General features: G+C 36.3%; 1 protein-coding gene across 7 annotated transcripts in view; it reads right to left on the reverse strand.

The window, feature by feature from the left end:
* LOC141828704 (protein CHROMATIN REMODELING 20) overlaps positions 1-15,040 on the reverse strand; it is a 59,151-nt gene extending 44,111 nt beyond the window's left edge. For 2 of the 7 annotated variants that reach the window (XM_074716168.1, XM_074716161.1), the window contains exons 1-7: positions 14,687-15,040; positions 10,641-11,065; positions 8,033-8,095; positions 7,860-7,955; positions 7,682-7,774; positions 652-842; positions 342-582 (exon numbers count right to left, since the gene is read on the reverse strand). In XM_074716168.1, the coding sequence (XP_074572269.1) occupies positions 342-582; positions 652-842; positions 7,682-7,774; positions 7,860-7,955; positions 8,033-8,095; positions 10,641-10,979 (1,023 nt within the window). In that variant the 5' untranslated portion in view covers positions 10,980-11,065; positions 14,687-15,040. Of the gene's footprint in view, positions 1-341; positions 583-651; positions 843-7,681; positions 7,775-7,859; positions 7,956-8,032; positions 8,096-10,640; positions 11,128-11,802; positions 11,919-14,686 lie in introns of those variants that run through there. The other 5 variants (XM_074716164.1, XM_074716165.1, XM_074716163.1 and 2 more) reach the window with 5 other exon arrangements.
* Between the last annotated feature and the right edge of the window lie 1,773 nt (positions 15,041-16,813).

Consider the following 16,813-nt stretch of genomic DNA (forward strand, 5'->3'; position numbering starts at 1 on the left):
CCTAGCCAATATGCAGAAAATGAACTTACCAATAAGCTTACAACGAAAATCATTAAAGAACAGAAAAATGGAGTGTGAAATCTCATGTATAGTCATTTGTGTAGAACATGATACATATTTTACCCATTCCTCACTTCCTGTCAAGCTTCACTTTTCTCAAATTCTGAAACTACTATTTTATTTTCATAATGTACGTATTTCCAACCTCCAAAGAAATAGGAAATAATGCAAGAGAATTCTGACAGATTCAGAGGAAAACATATTTTGTATGAAAACATCGGATGATAAGAATGCACAAATCTGAAGAGTGAAAGGTTTAACACACAGGTGAGAATTTGTACCTCATTGACTCCAGGCAAATTAAGACCTAAATTTGCAGCTTGTTGAGGAGTACTAGCCAGGTAAACAGCTGCCCAATTATTGCTAAGTGAGTTAATGTCTGACCACTGATTAGAATGAATAATCTCATCAAATGTATGCCAATCTTGCTCAGAATATTCCCTGAAGTTGTCACTGTCCTCGACAGAAAGATTTTTGGCTAAATAACCACTAGAGCCTATCTCAAAGACGCGGCCATGTTTCCTAGTAGAGTAATACATAAGTTAATTTAGCAACTTGCAACATGAAGACACACGAAGAATTAAGTCTCACCTCCTTACAGGTTGACAGGATTGAAGATAATGTTCAGCGTCTCTAATTGATTGGTTAAGTTCAACAGGTGCCTGAGTACCGACCCAGTGAGCTCGTTTCCTCCAAGCTTCAGTTCTACAGCAATCTGGAACTTGACTCTCTATCCATTTGTAAAGACTTGGAAGCTCAATTCCTGCTCCATCAAGTTGTTCCTGTCACACGAACATATTCTAAAGAGCTAACCAGATGCATGACAAACATAAAGAGTGGTGAAATTGAAATCAGAGTTCCAACAATCACAATTCAGAAATCCTAAAACTGTCAAGACCTTTGAGGCATGAACTCCAAGAAAGATATGATTAACTGATATCAAGTTATCATCAAATCACTATGGAAACTTGATTTAAATTGCCATTAAAAAATAAAAGTAACAGAATTATCAACAATCTGATCAATGACAATTTTTATATTACCAAAGTGCAAAGTTCAAAATTACTTAGCTTCTAAAAAGGAAGTGGTTGCTGTTAAAGTCAATCCCGAATAGAAATAAAGAAGGAAAACCGCCACTACAATTAGAGTTATGAGAGATAATTAGAAATATTCGGTCTTTCCCAACCATAAACACAAGAAGACACAATTTTGATGGAAATAACAAGTAGACCATTAATGTTTTATGTTGTTTCCATGTGTGAACATGATTATTGATTAGAACACAAGATTGTTTTCATTACAGTTATTGATAGAATGTCTTGTGCAGGGGCATGTTTCCAATCCTCAGTCAGGTATGCCCACTAATAGCAGAGGGTTAGGATCAGCACCCATTATTGTTATGCTTCGAATCTATACCGGACCAATAGCATAAATTGGGCCAGTATGACAATTTACCAAGCTGAATGCCTGATACATTCAGAGAAATATTTAAAAAGATAATAGATCTGCTCAAAGGTAGGGGAACATAACAAATTGCTACATACCTGTCCTTTATTAGATCATTATACCAGTTAAAATTAAAGCCAAATTGGCCTAACTCTGATCAAATTATGGAATTTGAAACTCACTAAGGTTGGCATGTTTTCTATTGGAGGAATTATGAGTCATTGGGTTAATGGAGTAGCTATATGTGGTGGGTTTAGTCTCACATTGGATGTTTTAGATTTACTGTTTATGTTGGGCCTTATATATACCATGAAACAACTGTTCCTCAAGAGAAGAACAATCAATTTAATATAAATCTCCACACTTACCATGATATGTAGAACACTGTTGTAGCATAGGAGTTTTAAAAAGTAATCCCCTTCGAGGGAACTGCCAATTTCAAAATGATCAAGACAGCCTTTCTATCCAGTCATGTGTCTTTCCTACTTCTCATGCTCGCCCAACTCAGTGGCTTGTTGTTTGTCTGACTTTTGCTCACATCTTCCACCAAATTGTAACCCATATGGACGAACTACTTCATTCTGTAGAAGGGTGCTGTCTCCTTGCTTGTTGGAGAAAGGCCATAGAGAGCATTGTGAAACAAGTCATCCCTCCGCAAGAAGTTCAGCATCATCATCCTCCAATCTAGCGAAAGACATCTTGTTGCATGTGCTCATCTCCTTAGTTGGTTTGTGATTATTCTACCAACAGAAAATTGCACATCCTTCCACACTTTCTCAACTCAAATTCTAGCACAAAGTAATCAACGAGTCTTCTTCTAGCTTGATCCCAGATGTGTGACCACAACATGTTCTTCTTCGACAGATCTACAGTTGATGCAACATGGGGAAAAGAATCCAGAGCACCGGACTTCTCAACCAATAAATTACTAAATAGAAAATTTATTAATGCAAAAGATAAATTACAAAGGGAGAATTGGGGGTTTTTTAAAGGCTTTATCCCAAGTAAACTTAGAAAACAAAATAAAGTAAATGACATAAGAAATACTCACTTACCTAATACGACTTGATAACTTAGGAAACAAATTGTCTACACATATCGCAGATATAAGATACTATAAAAACAACCCTACTACCAAAACTCTTTCTCCGACTATTAATAATTCTAGAACCAAATTAACACCCATAATTAATTCCAAATTTGCATCGTTCTCCCCCACAAAGATTCTCACCCACCAAGAAGATTTCAACTCATACTCATTCGAGTGGGGGATTAAAGGTTCAATTAAGCTTTAAGTCGTCGAGAATAGGTGCATAGCAGTGCTTTGTGGTGCATCTGAAGTCAATAGCAAGTTGTTGAACTTCATCCTTTGTGATCCAAGCATCATTAATATCTAGAAGCCCTTTCAAAAGTTAGGTATCTTCAGTTACTTGTATGTGGAGCTATGATTGTTTGCATATCAACAATGCCTTTAATCTAAGGGGACAATCAATTGTAGAAGAAAGTGTAGGTACTGAAGCCACTAGAGCATGGCCTATAACTATATTGACAAACAATAAACGGCTCGAATGTCCCTCAATATAAGTAATATGTCCTATAAATTGAAAATTTTAGTAATGTATCAATTTCATGAGTATTGTTATCAATCTTTCCCTCACTATAGAAAGAATCAGAGAATCGAAATCAATGGATCATGCTTGAAGTTTCTAAAACGAATTTTTAAGGCAACATTCAGACAAATATGAATAAGAAGATACTCACCTTTCTGTGATGAGTATTGCCCTATGGTATTATAGTGATCTTGAACATTTTGTCAATACTTCTTGGCAACTCCTATAAACTTGACTTCAAAAGGTTGTGCTCACTCGGTTGAAGTCAGGTTAAACTAATCAAAGTAGTCTTCTATCTCAGTTACTCAATTGGGAATGCATTAGGGACACCAGAAAGTTAGGAGCTTCAATTTTGACCAGACAAATAACATCTCCCAACTCATACATAGGTCTAAAGTGGGCATCAGGCTAAGGGAGGAGATCCTCTTCAAAAGTAAAATATTGATCACAATGGATATTATCGTAGGTGAAGTTGGTGGAGTTAAATGAGATGATGGTTCCACTATTTCAGGACTCTTTTCTTTGGTCAATTTTCTAAGTATTTCCGTGGCATACTGTTTGAATTGTTCGAGATCTTTATTTGTAAGATCTTAAACTTGTCTTCCATGCTATCACATAATGAACTTGAATTAAGTTATTAATTAACATAAAGGATCATATAACAAGGAAACACAATAACCAAAACGATTAGGGCAGCATGCAAGGACAAAAGTAGATTTGTGAGAAAGCTAGGTCTATGTGCAAATTAACAAACCAAGTTAAACAAAGTAAATTTCAAGTGAGGAATGAATATTACCAAATTGATGTGAGCTTTTTCCCCAAAGAATTTGCAAAACATGGTCCTCAAAGAAACAGAGTCTCATTGTACAATCTTCAGACACTCCTTACCTCATTAGTGTAACAAATAAAGTTTTTTCCCCCTTTTTACATGGACTAAATAAATTGGATCCCTAATTGCAATCCAAACTCGATCTTCATGTGGACAAAGCACGTAAAGCCACAGTTCGCACTAGCCAATGGGAATCGGAGATCAAAAGGTCATGGCAACATCAAATAGCTATCCAGCATCACAACAGCAGACAGAGGATAAGGACAACACGTTTAGCGTAGGGAACCAAAAATGGTGCGAAATCAAGCGGAAATGGAGGTCACAGAGTCACAATGATCCATGTAAGCAGAGAATGTGATGCTTGGTTGGTGGCGTAAACTAATGTCGGGCATCCAGAAAAAGCAAACACTACAGACAACGTGAGAGCAAGAAGCAAAAGTAGGCAATTTTATAGGTCACATCATCAGATGTTAATGCTACGAGGGTGGTCAACAACGTAGATTGTGGAACATGAATGGCATTGGAGGATATTGTTGGGTGCCTATGACTGCAATGGTCAGCATCAATTGGTGATGAATGCAATGGTCACGAGCCAAGCAGCAAAGGTTGATGGTGAGGTTGCATTGTTGTATGTTGATGTAATAGGGAAAGCGATCAAACCAAGTAGATTGTGGTGCTTAATTGGAGTTGGGATGTTGTTGGGTGTCCTGTCATGGAGTCGACATCAGCTATGATTGCAATCGTGGGCATCAAGCAGTGATTGGTGCAGTGGTTACAAGGCGAGCAGTGATGGTTGATGGTGAGGTCACGTGGTGGGATGCAGCAGTAGCAATTAGCGAGTTTGTAGGGACATGGAGGAATAATCATAACAAGAGCTTCTCAAGAGCAAAGTTGAAGGAGGCGAGTCAAGGCTAGAAGGAGATGAGTAGAGGCTATAAAGAGATGAGTCAAGGCTACAAGGAGACAGATCAAGGCCACAAGGATGAGCACAAATTATATCAAAATTGAACCATTTGGCTTTAGCTCTAATACCACTTTACATATTGCACTTAGGTTTAAAACATGAAGTGTCAAGCACTTTGGTATAAATCCAATAAAATATTGACAGCACTTTGGCTAAGGCATGGATATTGCACTGATTAGAAAGAGAATAAACATGAAGTGATGAAGACTGACTTAGGGCTTGGATATTTCAATTCTGCAATGATTTGTTAAGGATTTATGATTTTAATTATAGAAAGATGGTTTTGTCCTTTATTATCAAATGGCAATTGAAGGATATTCTTTACAAAATGTAGCTTTAAGGGTTTTGCCAACCTAGTCAGATCGTCATTTTGACAAAAAAAAAAAACAATTAGTTAACCGGTTCAATTGCACATCTGATCCACTCATACAACTTCACGAACAAGGACCTAGGTCTCATCTTTTCCAATTTAATTGGTCGGTCCATTCCATAACTAAATGGGTAAGAAATGCCCACTTACCTAATACAACTCAAATAACTTAGGAAACAAATTTCGGCATATAAAATACTTCCAAAACAACCCTAATACCAAAAATTTCTCCTAAATTGAAGAGATTATCAGCTCTAGAACAAAATTAAAACCCATATTTCATTCCAAATTTGCACCACAGGTATTCTCTTCAGCAAAAACACAACACCACATGTATTCTCACTTCCAAATATAGTTGCACGACTCCATGCGTCTCAACGTGTCAATGAGTCCCTCACTACTTGTATCCTCTCGGCACACTAGAAAAAGATTAATATCCTTGGAAACAACAATGTTTCTACTAAAATCATAAGTGTCTATTAAAATCATCGATATCTTTTGAAACAAGAATGCCTCAAAAGACATTTGGTTGGTATGCTAATTCTGGAGGTAGATGGTCTTTCCCCCTATTGACTTACTGAGTAAATCCGAAACACAATTTATGCACACTCAAAAGCCGACCTCCAAAACCATCCCCATTGGAATTCGAACTCTAGTCCTCTTATTTGCCCTTTTACCATTGCACTACACCCATGGAGGCAATTGGTATATACATGCACATATTTATAATGTCCATGGAATATCCTTTTCCAATTATCGATAATTGTGAATAATCTCTCTTTTAAGCAAAAATGTGTTGGGACCTATTGACAAGATAGCAAATCTTAAAATAAATCAGGACTAAATTGGCACAATGAGCTTTAAAATGACATTCGACAAAGGCTAGAACAAAATAAAAAATTTAATAGGAAAACCACTCAGAAGAATTTAAGGGCAAATTTCAGTAAATCACTACACATCTAATATTAATCTCGATGACAATATTTGAGGTTTAAAGTCTCAGTCCCTGCACCTGAAACAAGCAGCACTCGCAAACATAAAAGTAAAACCATGTTGAGATGGAAGCAGTAGGCCAGATGTGGCAATTGCATAACTGAGTGGAGGAAAATGGCATGGATTAAAATCTCATTTTGAGTCAGTTGGCATGAGCAAAAATTCTCATCCCATCAGCCAACTAGCATGCAAAATTGCTCAAAACAACAAGAACATCACATCCAACACCGCAAAAGATTCTATTAAAGTTAGTGAAACTTCAGCGATGCAAGGTCAGCAACCTTCCACTATGTGTTGTGAGGTCAGCAAAGCTTCTATGGCTTGATCGAGGCGAGCTGCTTCAGAAGACCACAAATGACACAAGTTCTCTACGGTCAGTAAAACTTCCGCGACATGGTGAGAGGCCAGCAAAGATTGTGGGACGCGGTGACAGGTCGGCGAAGTTGATGTGGTGCTTCCACAATGTGGTGAGAAGTCAATGAAGCTTCCTCGACATGGTAAGAGGTCAGCAAGGCACTGCCAAGTGGGCAATCAAGGCAGGATGCTTGATTATGCCCCATAGAAGTATAGGTGATGCCTCGTGATGCATTTCATTTGTGCTAAGCCTAGAGAATTGGTACATAAACTCATGGGAGGTATTTCTTCCGTCTACGCGTCAGCAAGAAAGTTTTCATGATCGACACATGATTTGCTGTATGTGAAGTTTCCATGGTCAACGCCTACGTGTTTAACTTTGGAAGCTTGCTCTTTCCCTCTCCTCCACTGCTCTTTTCCCCTTCTTCTCCTCTTCTAATAGTCAGCACACCCACCAACAATGGCATACACCAACAACGGCATGCCTGGCACATCTTGTTTCATAGAAGGACTAGAATCTCCAATATGAAATGAGATTTTCAAACATTGAAAAATACGAAGGTTGAAAGTGCAATGAAATTTCAAACCTTGGAAAATGAACAAAGGTTTGAGTGCGCAATTCTAGCAACTTGGGTGTGTGGACCCTTATGAGTGAAATTCTAGGGTTTTAAAAGCAGCAGATGTGGAGGAACTTCAAAAAAATTCATAGCTATCCACCTCCCCTATTTCTTCTTAGTATTCCTCATTCTCCCTTGGTGTTGATCAGCACAATCTCATACTAACCACAGTATGAACAACATAGAAATGGTTTTAGTCCGGCCAGGCACCAAATGGAGACCTCAAACATTGAGGTGACTAATATTCTAGCAGGCAAAAGTCATCCTTAGGGAGCATGGATTAACAAAGAAGAGAGAAGAATAAATTATTCAATCTTTGGGAAGAAGATATTGTCAGTCAAAATAAACATCCTATATAAAGAAGATAAACTACTAATCAAGTATGATGAAGAGTTTACAGCACCTGCCTAAGCAGTGTAAAGTATAGGGAGAACTTACCAACAATATAGCACTTTGAGTCTCTAAATTGTCAAGAGTATCAGTCCACATTTCTACAAGTACTTTCATTTCCTTTGATACAGCCAATTCTAACTGAAAAGAAAGAGAAACATCATTAAGTGTAAAAAAAACAAGAGACTTAGTGCAATTCCAAACAAGATGCAAAAAGGAAAACTACCTCATCTCCATGGAGATTTTCAGCTAGCTCAGCTCTTACTTCACTTTCCACATTAGCTAGTGACTCGTGTTCAAGTGATTCTTGTGCTTCTGCAGCCTAAAAAAAGCATTGGTTGGTACTAAACCTGATAGGATGGAAAAGAACACAAGGAAAAGTAGGCAAACAATACATACCTTACTCTCAACTTCAAGAAACTCTGCAATAAGTTCTTCAATTTCAGCATCAGTTAAAGGTGCCTATAAAACATTTCCATCATCTGATTATTTGTTCAAGAAAAACAAAAAAAGAAAATCACATTCACAAACAATCTTAATATGAGAAATGAATAGATATGAACTAATCAGAGACAAAAAATAGTTTTTTTTAGTAATTCGAGCTTGTTGACAATTTCAAGGATGCAACATAAATAGGTAATTGGTCTTTCTAGACGACAAGAGGAACCAAAGGAACAGGATATATTGAAAAGGTCAATAAACAACATGGTAAGTATTATCTGGACCTATGAATATGAAAACTTTTAGTATAAGCATGTATCTGTTACATTGTGACGTCAAAGAGACATTTCATGATGAAAAGGGGAAAATTGCTTGGGCCAACACCTAACCAGCCAGTTTGTGATTGCATTGGCTCATACAATGTCCAGTGTTTGAAATTTTAATCTACTGCAGAACTCAAGGATCCATTAAACGAATACAATACTGGTATGATATTGTAGATCTCATACCTGGAACACAATAAAATTGATAAAAACAAATAAAAAGATAAATAAAACCATTTTTATACTGTAATGTATAGACATTATATTAATGTTCATTATAGACCACATAAAATTGGATTGACTGCCTACAAGTCCACGTTTGGACTAATCAATTACAGTTGACAAGGGATATACAGTAGGAAGTTTAAAAACATCTGTGTTGGTGTAATCATGCCCTCCTTAAATATGTAGTTTTGTTGTCTGAGAAAAGATTTAAGTTAGAGCTTATTGTGAATATCATATGATGTAATAAGTTTGTAACTGCAGATTACTCATAGATATTCCAAGTACAATAAAGAAAATCCAGGTAGATGCTTGGTAAATTGATGTATCGAGGGTGGCAAGTTGCTTGGCAAACAAGGAAGACTTGGAAGCAAAACTTTTTAGTACGAGAAGTCATAGAGGAGGATGGCATTTAACTTTGGGTAAAGTTAAGAGTTGAGTGCACTTGTATAAAAGGTTATTTGTGAAACTAGACTTAGGCACGGACTAGACCTTAGAAGTGGTCTAAGTTGAAAAGAGAATATAATGTTTGTGTTCGTCTCTGTTCGAAAAAAAAGTACATCCAACTAGTCAATCAACTAGTGCATGAGCAGTCGACTAATAGTGGATTCATCCAACTAAAAAATGCTTACTTTTTTACAAGGTTGATGATCTCAAAGCTTTTGCAAGTCTGGTCGACAACTGATGGCAGATTAAGTAGACTAAAAAAACACAATGAAATGGTTATCTTGCTACAATAATTTATGATCTAAAAGCTTCAAAACAATCAGTTGACTATAGCAAACTCAATCATTGGAGCTACTGTTGAAAGTGGCATGAACATGACGACGGTCAACTAGAAGTTTGATGCAGTCGATAATTGACTGATGGCAGACTCAATCAATTAGAGCTACCAGTAGAACTGGTATGAACACGATAATAATCAACTGGAAGCTTGAAGTAGTCAACTATATTCACACTAGGAAAACAAAATGAAGTTTGAATGAAGGTTGGTTGATGGCTTATAAATATGGGAAAGGAGCAACGAAAAGTCTAACGAAAAATGTTCATGGTCTTTCTTTTGTCTCAGCTATCTTGTGATTTCACTTGTTCTATTTTTGTCTTTCCTTTTTGTGTCAACTTTTCTTTTGTAAGAGGGGATTATAAGAGGTTTCTCCACCTCCAAAAGGTGTCGAGAAGGAGAAAATATAGTAGTTCTCGATGAGTGACTCGCCCAAAAGTAATAGGCTATGAAATAAAAGCTGGGGATTCCAATGCACATAAAGTTTTCCATCTCAATGTTCCTCGTTATCTTTATTTTGTATTTTGTACTTATTTTTGCCAAGACTAACAATAATTGTAGACAAACAAACATTCAGCTATTCACCCACCCCCTCTAGCCCCACCTTTCAGTCCAACAAATGGTACTGTAATCATTCATTGTGGGATTTATTTTGAGACAAATGAGTAGTTTTAATATATGTTCCAACTTGTTAGAGCCTAGGAACATGACTTCATTCCTCAATATAAATAACAATCAATCAGCTTAATCATAACTACTCCACAAGAATGCTTAGCTTATATGGATCAATCACTATCATATTTTCCTTTATATCAATCCATCTTGCAAGAAAATCCAGATTGGAATAACTGCATAGCCAAGTACCATCACAAGGCCAACTCATAATTAGAAAGTCATTACTAAGAATGAAAAGAGATTGTCAAAATTTAGCTGAGTAAAAAAGTTATTGAACCAACGTATCCCGACCAAATTGAACTGACAGAATGGTTATAACAAGATTAGACAAGAGTGTACAGAAAATAAGAGAGAAGACAGTAAAAGAAGAGTGAAAAGGTTTGAATTTTAAAATATTTATTGTTCTGAGATGACATAGTGCATACAGGAGAGAAACAAATTTATATGTGCATGTGGAAAAAGTCAAAGTGTAGTTTTGTTTCAAACCAGAATGTAAATGCAGAAAAAAGATATCAAAGATAAGATAAAACGAAACTAGTGATTGGTAGTAAGCAACATCACTCACCTCAGATTTTGGTTCGCAATCATTGTCAGAGGCTGATGTTAGCTCATTATCTGAGCCATCAAGAAGCATTTCAAAAGAGTCATTTTCATCATCCTCATCACTGTAGTCCTCGGCAGTCACATCTGCCTCTGGTTCAATATGCTCCTTTGACTCAATGCTATTATCATCTTTTTCATGTTTCACAGCATCAAGACCTCCCTTTCCTTTCTCTCCTTGATGAATATTGTCATCTTTTGCCTTTTCCTCGTGTTCATTGATTATGTCTTCTGGATCATTTTCTTCTATTGTTATTACTTCCACTTTCCTCAGTTCTTTTTCTTTTTTTATAAGGTCACCCATCTTTGTATTTTACTTTCACTTCAGTATGGCATTAATCATCCATTCCAGTAATTCATCCTTATTTACCTAAAAAAATTTGGACCATGCTACAAAATACAAAATGATAAATTAATAACTCCTAGACAAAGTTATGGATATTAGAACTGTAATCCTACCAACAGACCGTTTCCAATAATATACCATAAACCTAAATTTGAAAAAAAAAAAAAAAAAGATTAAGCTACAATTCATAAGTATATAGTTCTAACATATTGATGCAGTTTCACTATGCACAAATATAGACTTTGATTAAAGTAATATTAAGCTCAATTCAGCAGAAAATCATGCAGAATATAACATGAAAACAAGATATAAACAAAAATCAACTCAATTAGTGAGTTAACTCATATAAACTGCATCAAGAGAAACAGTGTAATATTCTCAATATCTGTACATTTAAGAATCAAATATTATATGTATGTAAACATTTAATAGATATTTTATATTATGTAAATTTTAGCATCGCCAAAGATGCACATAGCTTCCTCAAAATAAATTCTACTTTCAGTAAAATACATGCAACTTTGCCAATCATGCTAAATGTATTTGCTTCTGGTATTCTTATTGCACTTACTGAAGGGGAAATTGATAAAATAAAATGAAAAAGAATCAAGCAAATGGGAGGAACACTGTACAACATTGCTATATAAGATCAATCAAAAATTGTGATAAGGTTAGAGAGCGATAATTTGTGTCCATAACTTTTTAAACATTTAGGAATGCATGTATAGGCAAAAAAAAACAAAAATCCATGCAATCATTTCTATTTATTTCAATTTCATACCATTCTTCATACAATCACTTGCTCACTGGATAGAGGACTAAGACACATCTTATGTTATTACAAATACTCCTAAGATAGCTTATCAGTGATCAGCTTCCAATCTCAGACGTTAGTACCTATCAGAGATAATACCAGTGAGCCTACTTAAATGCAAAATAGACAAATCATGGATTCAATGATAGCGACGCTAATCTGATTAATCATGTTAAGTATTTATACAACAAAGTAGACAAGATTTCTAAAGATTGGTGATTAGCAAGTACTTCCAATTGTGCCGTAGATATTATTATTCTCAATGAATCCATTAAAGTCCAAAATGTTGAAAGAATAATAAACCAGACCAAAAAGGTTCTAATTTAAATTAGAGAGTATTTCAAAATTACTATCATTGGTAATGTATAAGTGAAGGCAACATAACAGAAATTTTGGGATACAATGGAATATAACAATCTAGATAATAAACTATTTGTACAAGATAATAAACCTTATCTAAATCAAGGATGGTTGTCCATTTCGCCTTACATCTTCATTTTATGTATTGAAAAGCTTTCCCAAAACTTAAAAAGAAAGTTGGAGAATGGCATGGCATTAAGCTTAGGAAATGTGGCTATATTATCTCGCATCTTTTTCACCGACGATCTTTTTGTCAGAGTCCCAAATGAGCATCATCATTAAGGTGCTCGGGTTATTTCCTGCAGCAACCGAGCAGAAGTTGGAAAAGAAGAAATCTGCAATCCTCTTCTCTAGGAATGCCTCACCTCCGGTCCAGTAAAGAATCGAAGGGGCTTCAGGTTTCAAAGCTACTGCTTGCATTGGTAAATATCTAGGGTTCAAACTGGTCGCTGGCAGGAAGGCTAATGAACACTTCTTGGAAGTTATTGAAAAAACCAAAGAGGAAACTCTCAGGTTGGATTGGGTGTACACTTTCAATGGCAAGTCACATCTAACACATCCAGTCCTTACTGCTATTCTGACGTATCACTTGCAGGTGTTCAAATTTCCTACATATGTATTTGATGAATTGGAGAAATTATGCAAATCCTTTATCTGGGGTCACTCATATGTAGGGGTGTCAAAAAAGGAACCCCTGACCCACCAACCCGACCCGAGTCGACCCGAAAAATATCAAGTCAGGGTTAGGGGTTTTAGGGTTCGAATCAAAACAAATTGGACCCGAAATGACCTGGAAAAAAATTTCAGGGGTTCGGGTTGGGTTCGGGTTGACTCAGATTGACCCAAATTAAGATTTTAGGGTATAGTTTAAATAATTAAACTCTTAAATTTAAATATTTAAACCCATGAAATATAATTATCATATAATTTAGACAACTTTGTTATTATGTGTTTAAATTAAAATATTATTATTATGTGTTTTGAATTTTTATTTAATTATTCTGTTCGGGTTATTCAAGTTGGTCAAGTTATTTGGGTTGGTCGGATTATCCGGGTTTGGGTTTATACAAGCTTTCTTATACTTATACAAGGCATATGATTCTCATGTGAGGCAAGTAATATGCCAAACATGGCCTTGTATTAAAGACGATTTTGCTTCAAGGTGAAGAATGGGCATCACTCCAACCTTTAGTAGGACAACTGGATGAATACACAGCAAAATTTGGATGGTTTTCATACTCCATTTGTAATGCCTTGCAGCATTGATCGGTGGCCAAAGCTTCTTCAAGTGGCTCTTCATGGAGATTCTAGATTTAATGTCAGTGTCTCTAGCTTGGCATTGCTGCAACTCACATCCTCCCAGCTTTCGGTACCTTGCACTGGAAACAATGAATATGAGTGCTTTCTCATAATGTTTAATACCAATATGCCCTATAATTTCTTGACTGATTTTCCCCATACTCCACGTTTGCCTATCGCCTATCTAGAAGATAATTGGTACACTCTAGGCCCCTCAAAAGTTTGTGCTTTTCTGTGGAAAGATGCTCCTGATGGATTGCTAACACGGATGCAAAAAGTCAAAAGCAACTTAACAGATAATAGTCTTTGTAGATGCAAGGACCATGATGAAGGCATCCTACATGTTCTTAGAAACAGCTCACTAGTAAGATCGATGAAGGTAAATTTCCAAAAGTAATGTGGAACCAATTTCTGTCATCGCGAATCACTGGAGCTGGCTGAGGTCTAACTAATGTCCGACAAAGATGTTTCCATGAAGGGTGTTATTTGGCACTGCCTACTGGAGGCTGTGGTAATGGAGGAACCACAACATTTTTTTTAGCACGGTTTAAACCCTCCTTTCAATCCAAACAAAGCTGTTCTTTGTGCTGCTGACAACTATCGCGACTTTCTCACAAGAGCTGCCTGAAAGGGAACTGACCTGTTGTTCTCCGCCAAGAGCGGGTGTCCTCACGTTTCCTCTCCTCCCTTCAGGACATTATAAGAGACGGCGAGGGCGATAGGTGAGCGGAACCAGGCACTCAATGCATCCGATGATGGTTCTGGAAGCCGAACCAGCGAAAGCCCAAATGGGCTTGTATCTTCCTCGGAATGTGGACCACAAACACCTAATCTTAGAAGCAATTCCCTACAAACCTACAAGAGTATTCTTGGCTATTCCAACCCGTACAAATAAAGTATCCTGGATATTGGGGAAATTCTCCAGAAGGAGAGGAGCGTATAAGCATCCCATTGTCCACGCTGCGCCGACTCCACTGCAGACTGGTTAGCGAAGGAAGCATCCTGCAACCAGGTTATTTGTTCGTCGCCACCTCATGGGTTTTTCTTCAACAAGACCAGTATCATCGATCGATGTTTGATTAGTTTGTTGAATTTAATAAATGGCCTACGAACCTCCTTCAAACCCAAAAAAAAAAAAAATTGTCTTGCACGAGAGGGAGAAAAAACAAGAGTAAGAGATAACAAGAAGCACCTTAGAGATTATCAAGAAATCCAGAGCTCTCGCATCCCGGGAACCACCTTCGTGTCGCTGCAGAAAATCAAAATGAATTTGATGTAGGAGGACGGAGGAATCGCAAGTTAATCCAACTTCCACCGTCGCGGCGCCCCAAATCGTGTTCCTCCGAGACAAATGGAGGACGATCGAGAGAATGTAGCGAATGCAAACCTTAACAGAGCGGAGACAGAGGCGGCTAGATCGGACTTCAGCACGGTCCCTGACGATCTGCAGCGGCCACACCGCCGACCGGCGAGCTAATTTCGCGCGAACTAGGGTTTATTTTGTCGTCGCCTTCTACTTTCTCTTTACTATTTTCTGGGTTATATAAAGGCTGCGATGCCGATACAGGAGTACCTTCGAACGGATGACGAACCCGCGTTGCTCCAATCGGAGTCACCCGTCGCACACGTGACAACAGATGACGATTCATCTCCGCATAAAAATATATATATATAATATTAATTATTTTTTTTCACCGTTTAAATTTGTATAGATAATATTAAAAGACATCAATGAAATATTAATTTGAAATTAATTACACCATTTGCAATTCAATATCATGTAGCAAAACCTCGTCCCCGGGGCAATGGTGCAACGGTAGGACTTCCGGATTGTAACTCAGGGACCCGCGAACCATCTCTGCTAGGAGGTAAATCGAGAATTTTCCTCCAGTTGATTACGACACAAAAGGATGCTGGACATCTGGATTGGCCGCCGTATGCGCTTCTTGATTTACCCTGGTAAGTTTGCTGCGTCGTAACCAACTCACCTATACCCCGGGGGCCCCATTTGCAATTCAATATCATGTAGCAAAACCTCAAAACGAACGAATTTTGACCACAAAATAATGGACGATAAAAAGAACTACAAATGTTGTTATAGTAGTTACTCCATTTAAGGAAGCATCAGTTTTACTTGTATCGGTGGTGGTGGTGGAGTCGATCGTCTTTAGCTCGATTGAGGTCATCCTAAGTGTAGCACCGACACCTCCAACATCATTGTTGATGATATCATCATCAGGAGCATTAGCATCCCTCGAAAGAGATGATTTATCAATCGGGATTAAAACATTAGACATTGAACTACTAACAACATTTGATGAAGGAGGAGTAGAATCGGCCAAAGCACATGCAATAATAATTAGGATCAAAATAGAGTAGAAAATAGAGAATTGAGGTCGTGCCATGATGAATTTATTTTCTGAAATCCATTGAAGAAGAGCCCTAGAATTATTTGTTTGAAAAGTTGATTCCAAGCAAAAGTAGGACTAATTCTATAATAATAGCTTGGGTTGGAATAATACCATCTACAGCTTTAATTTAAATAATAACGATGATAAAGAAACAGGGTTTAGTGAAAAATAAACTTTTTAGGGAACAATTTTGCTCAGTGATATTATCCAAAAAATTTTAGTCGTGTGTAATTATATATTTTTTATTTTAATTCATCATGAAAATAGATATTACTGTCTTTACACATTAAAGATCATACACTAGTAGATACATTAAAGCTCAAATATCTAAAATCTTAATCCATCACTTTAATTATACTTATCTAATATGACGATCGTAATACATAATTGTTGTATATATATACACACACGCAACAACATTGATACAATATTGTCAATCTAATATAATTGTGTTAAAATCTTCTCGAGTTTGAATTTGTAAATCTTAAAATGATAAGAAATCTTGTCAGACATTAATTTTAATTATCTGTTCAAGTTTATCAACAATAATCTTATTTAATCTAAGTTATGATCAATTTTTAAGTATTCAACATCACCTCCATATCAATAAAACGTTAGCAAATTGATTATAAATAAGGAATGTAATTACTTTGGCAGCTTAATATTTTTTACGATTTTGGAAGTTAAAAAAAAAAATTTTATGATTACCTTCCAATTTTTAAACTGAGTTAATAGAAATGTATCATAAAACCTTGACACAAAGTTAATTAATTTAACAAATTTTAATTTAAATACTTATAAATTAAAAAGATATTATTTATTTTAACTTTTTAAAAATAAAATTAATAAATTATATTTATTAATTTAATAAATTAGTTTATTAAAATAATTATTTTAATGGAATTTTA

Source organism: Curcuma longa, chromosome 4 (assembly GCF_044706935.1).
Source record: "Curcuma longa cultivar G26 ecotype Majalengka, Jawa Barat chromosome 4, ITB_CL_G26_1.1, whole genome shotgun sequence".
In the NCBI taxonomy this organism is placed as follows: domain Eukaryota; kingdom Viridiplantae; phylum Streptophyta; class Magnoliopsida; order Zingiberales; family Zingiberaceae; genus Curcuma; species Curcuma longa.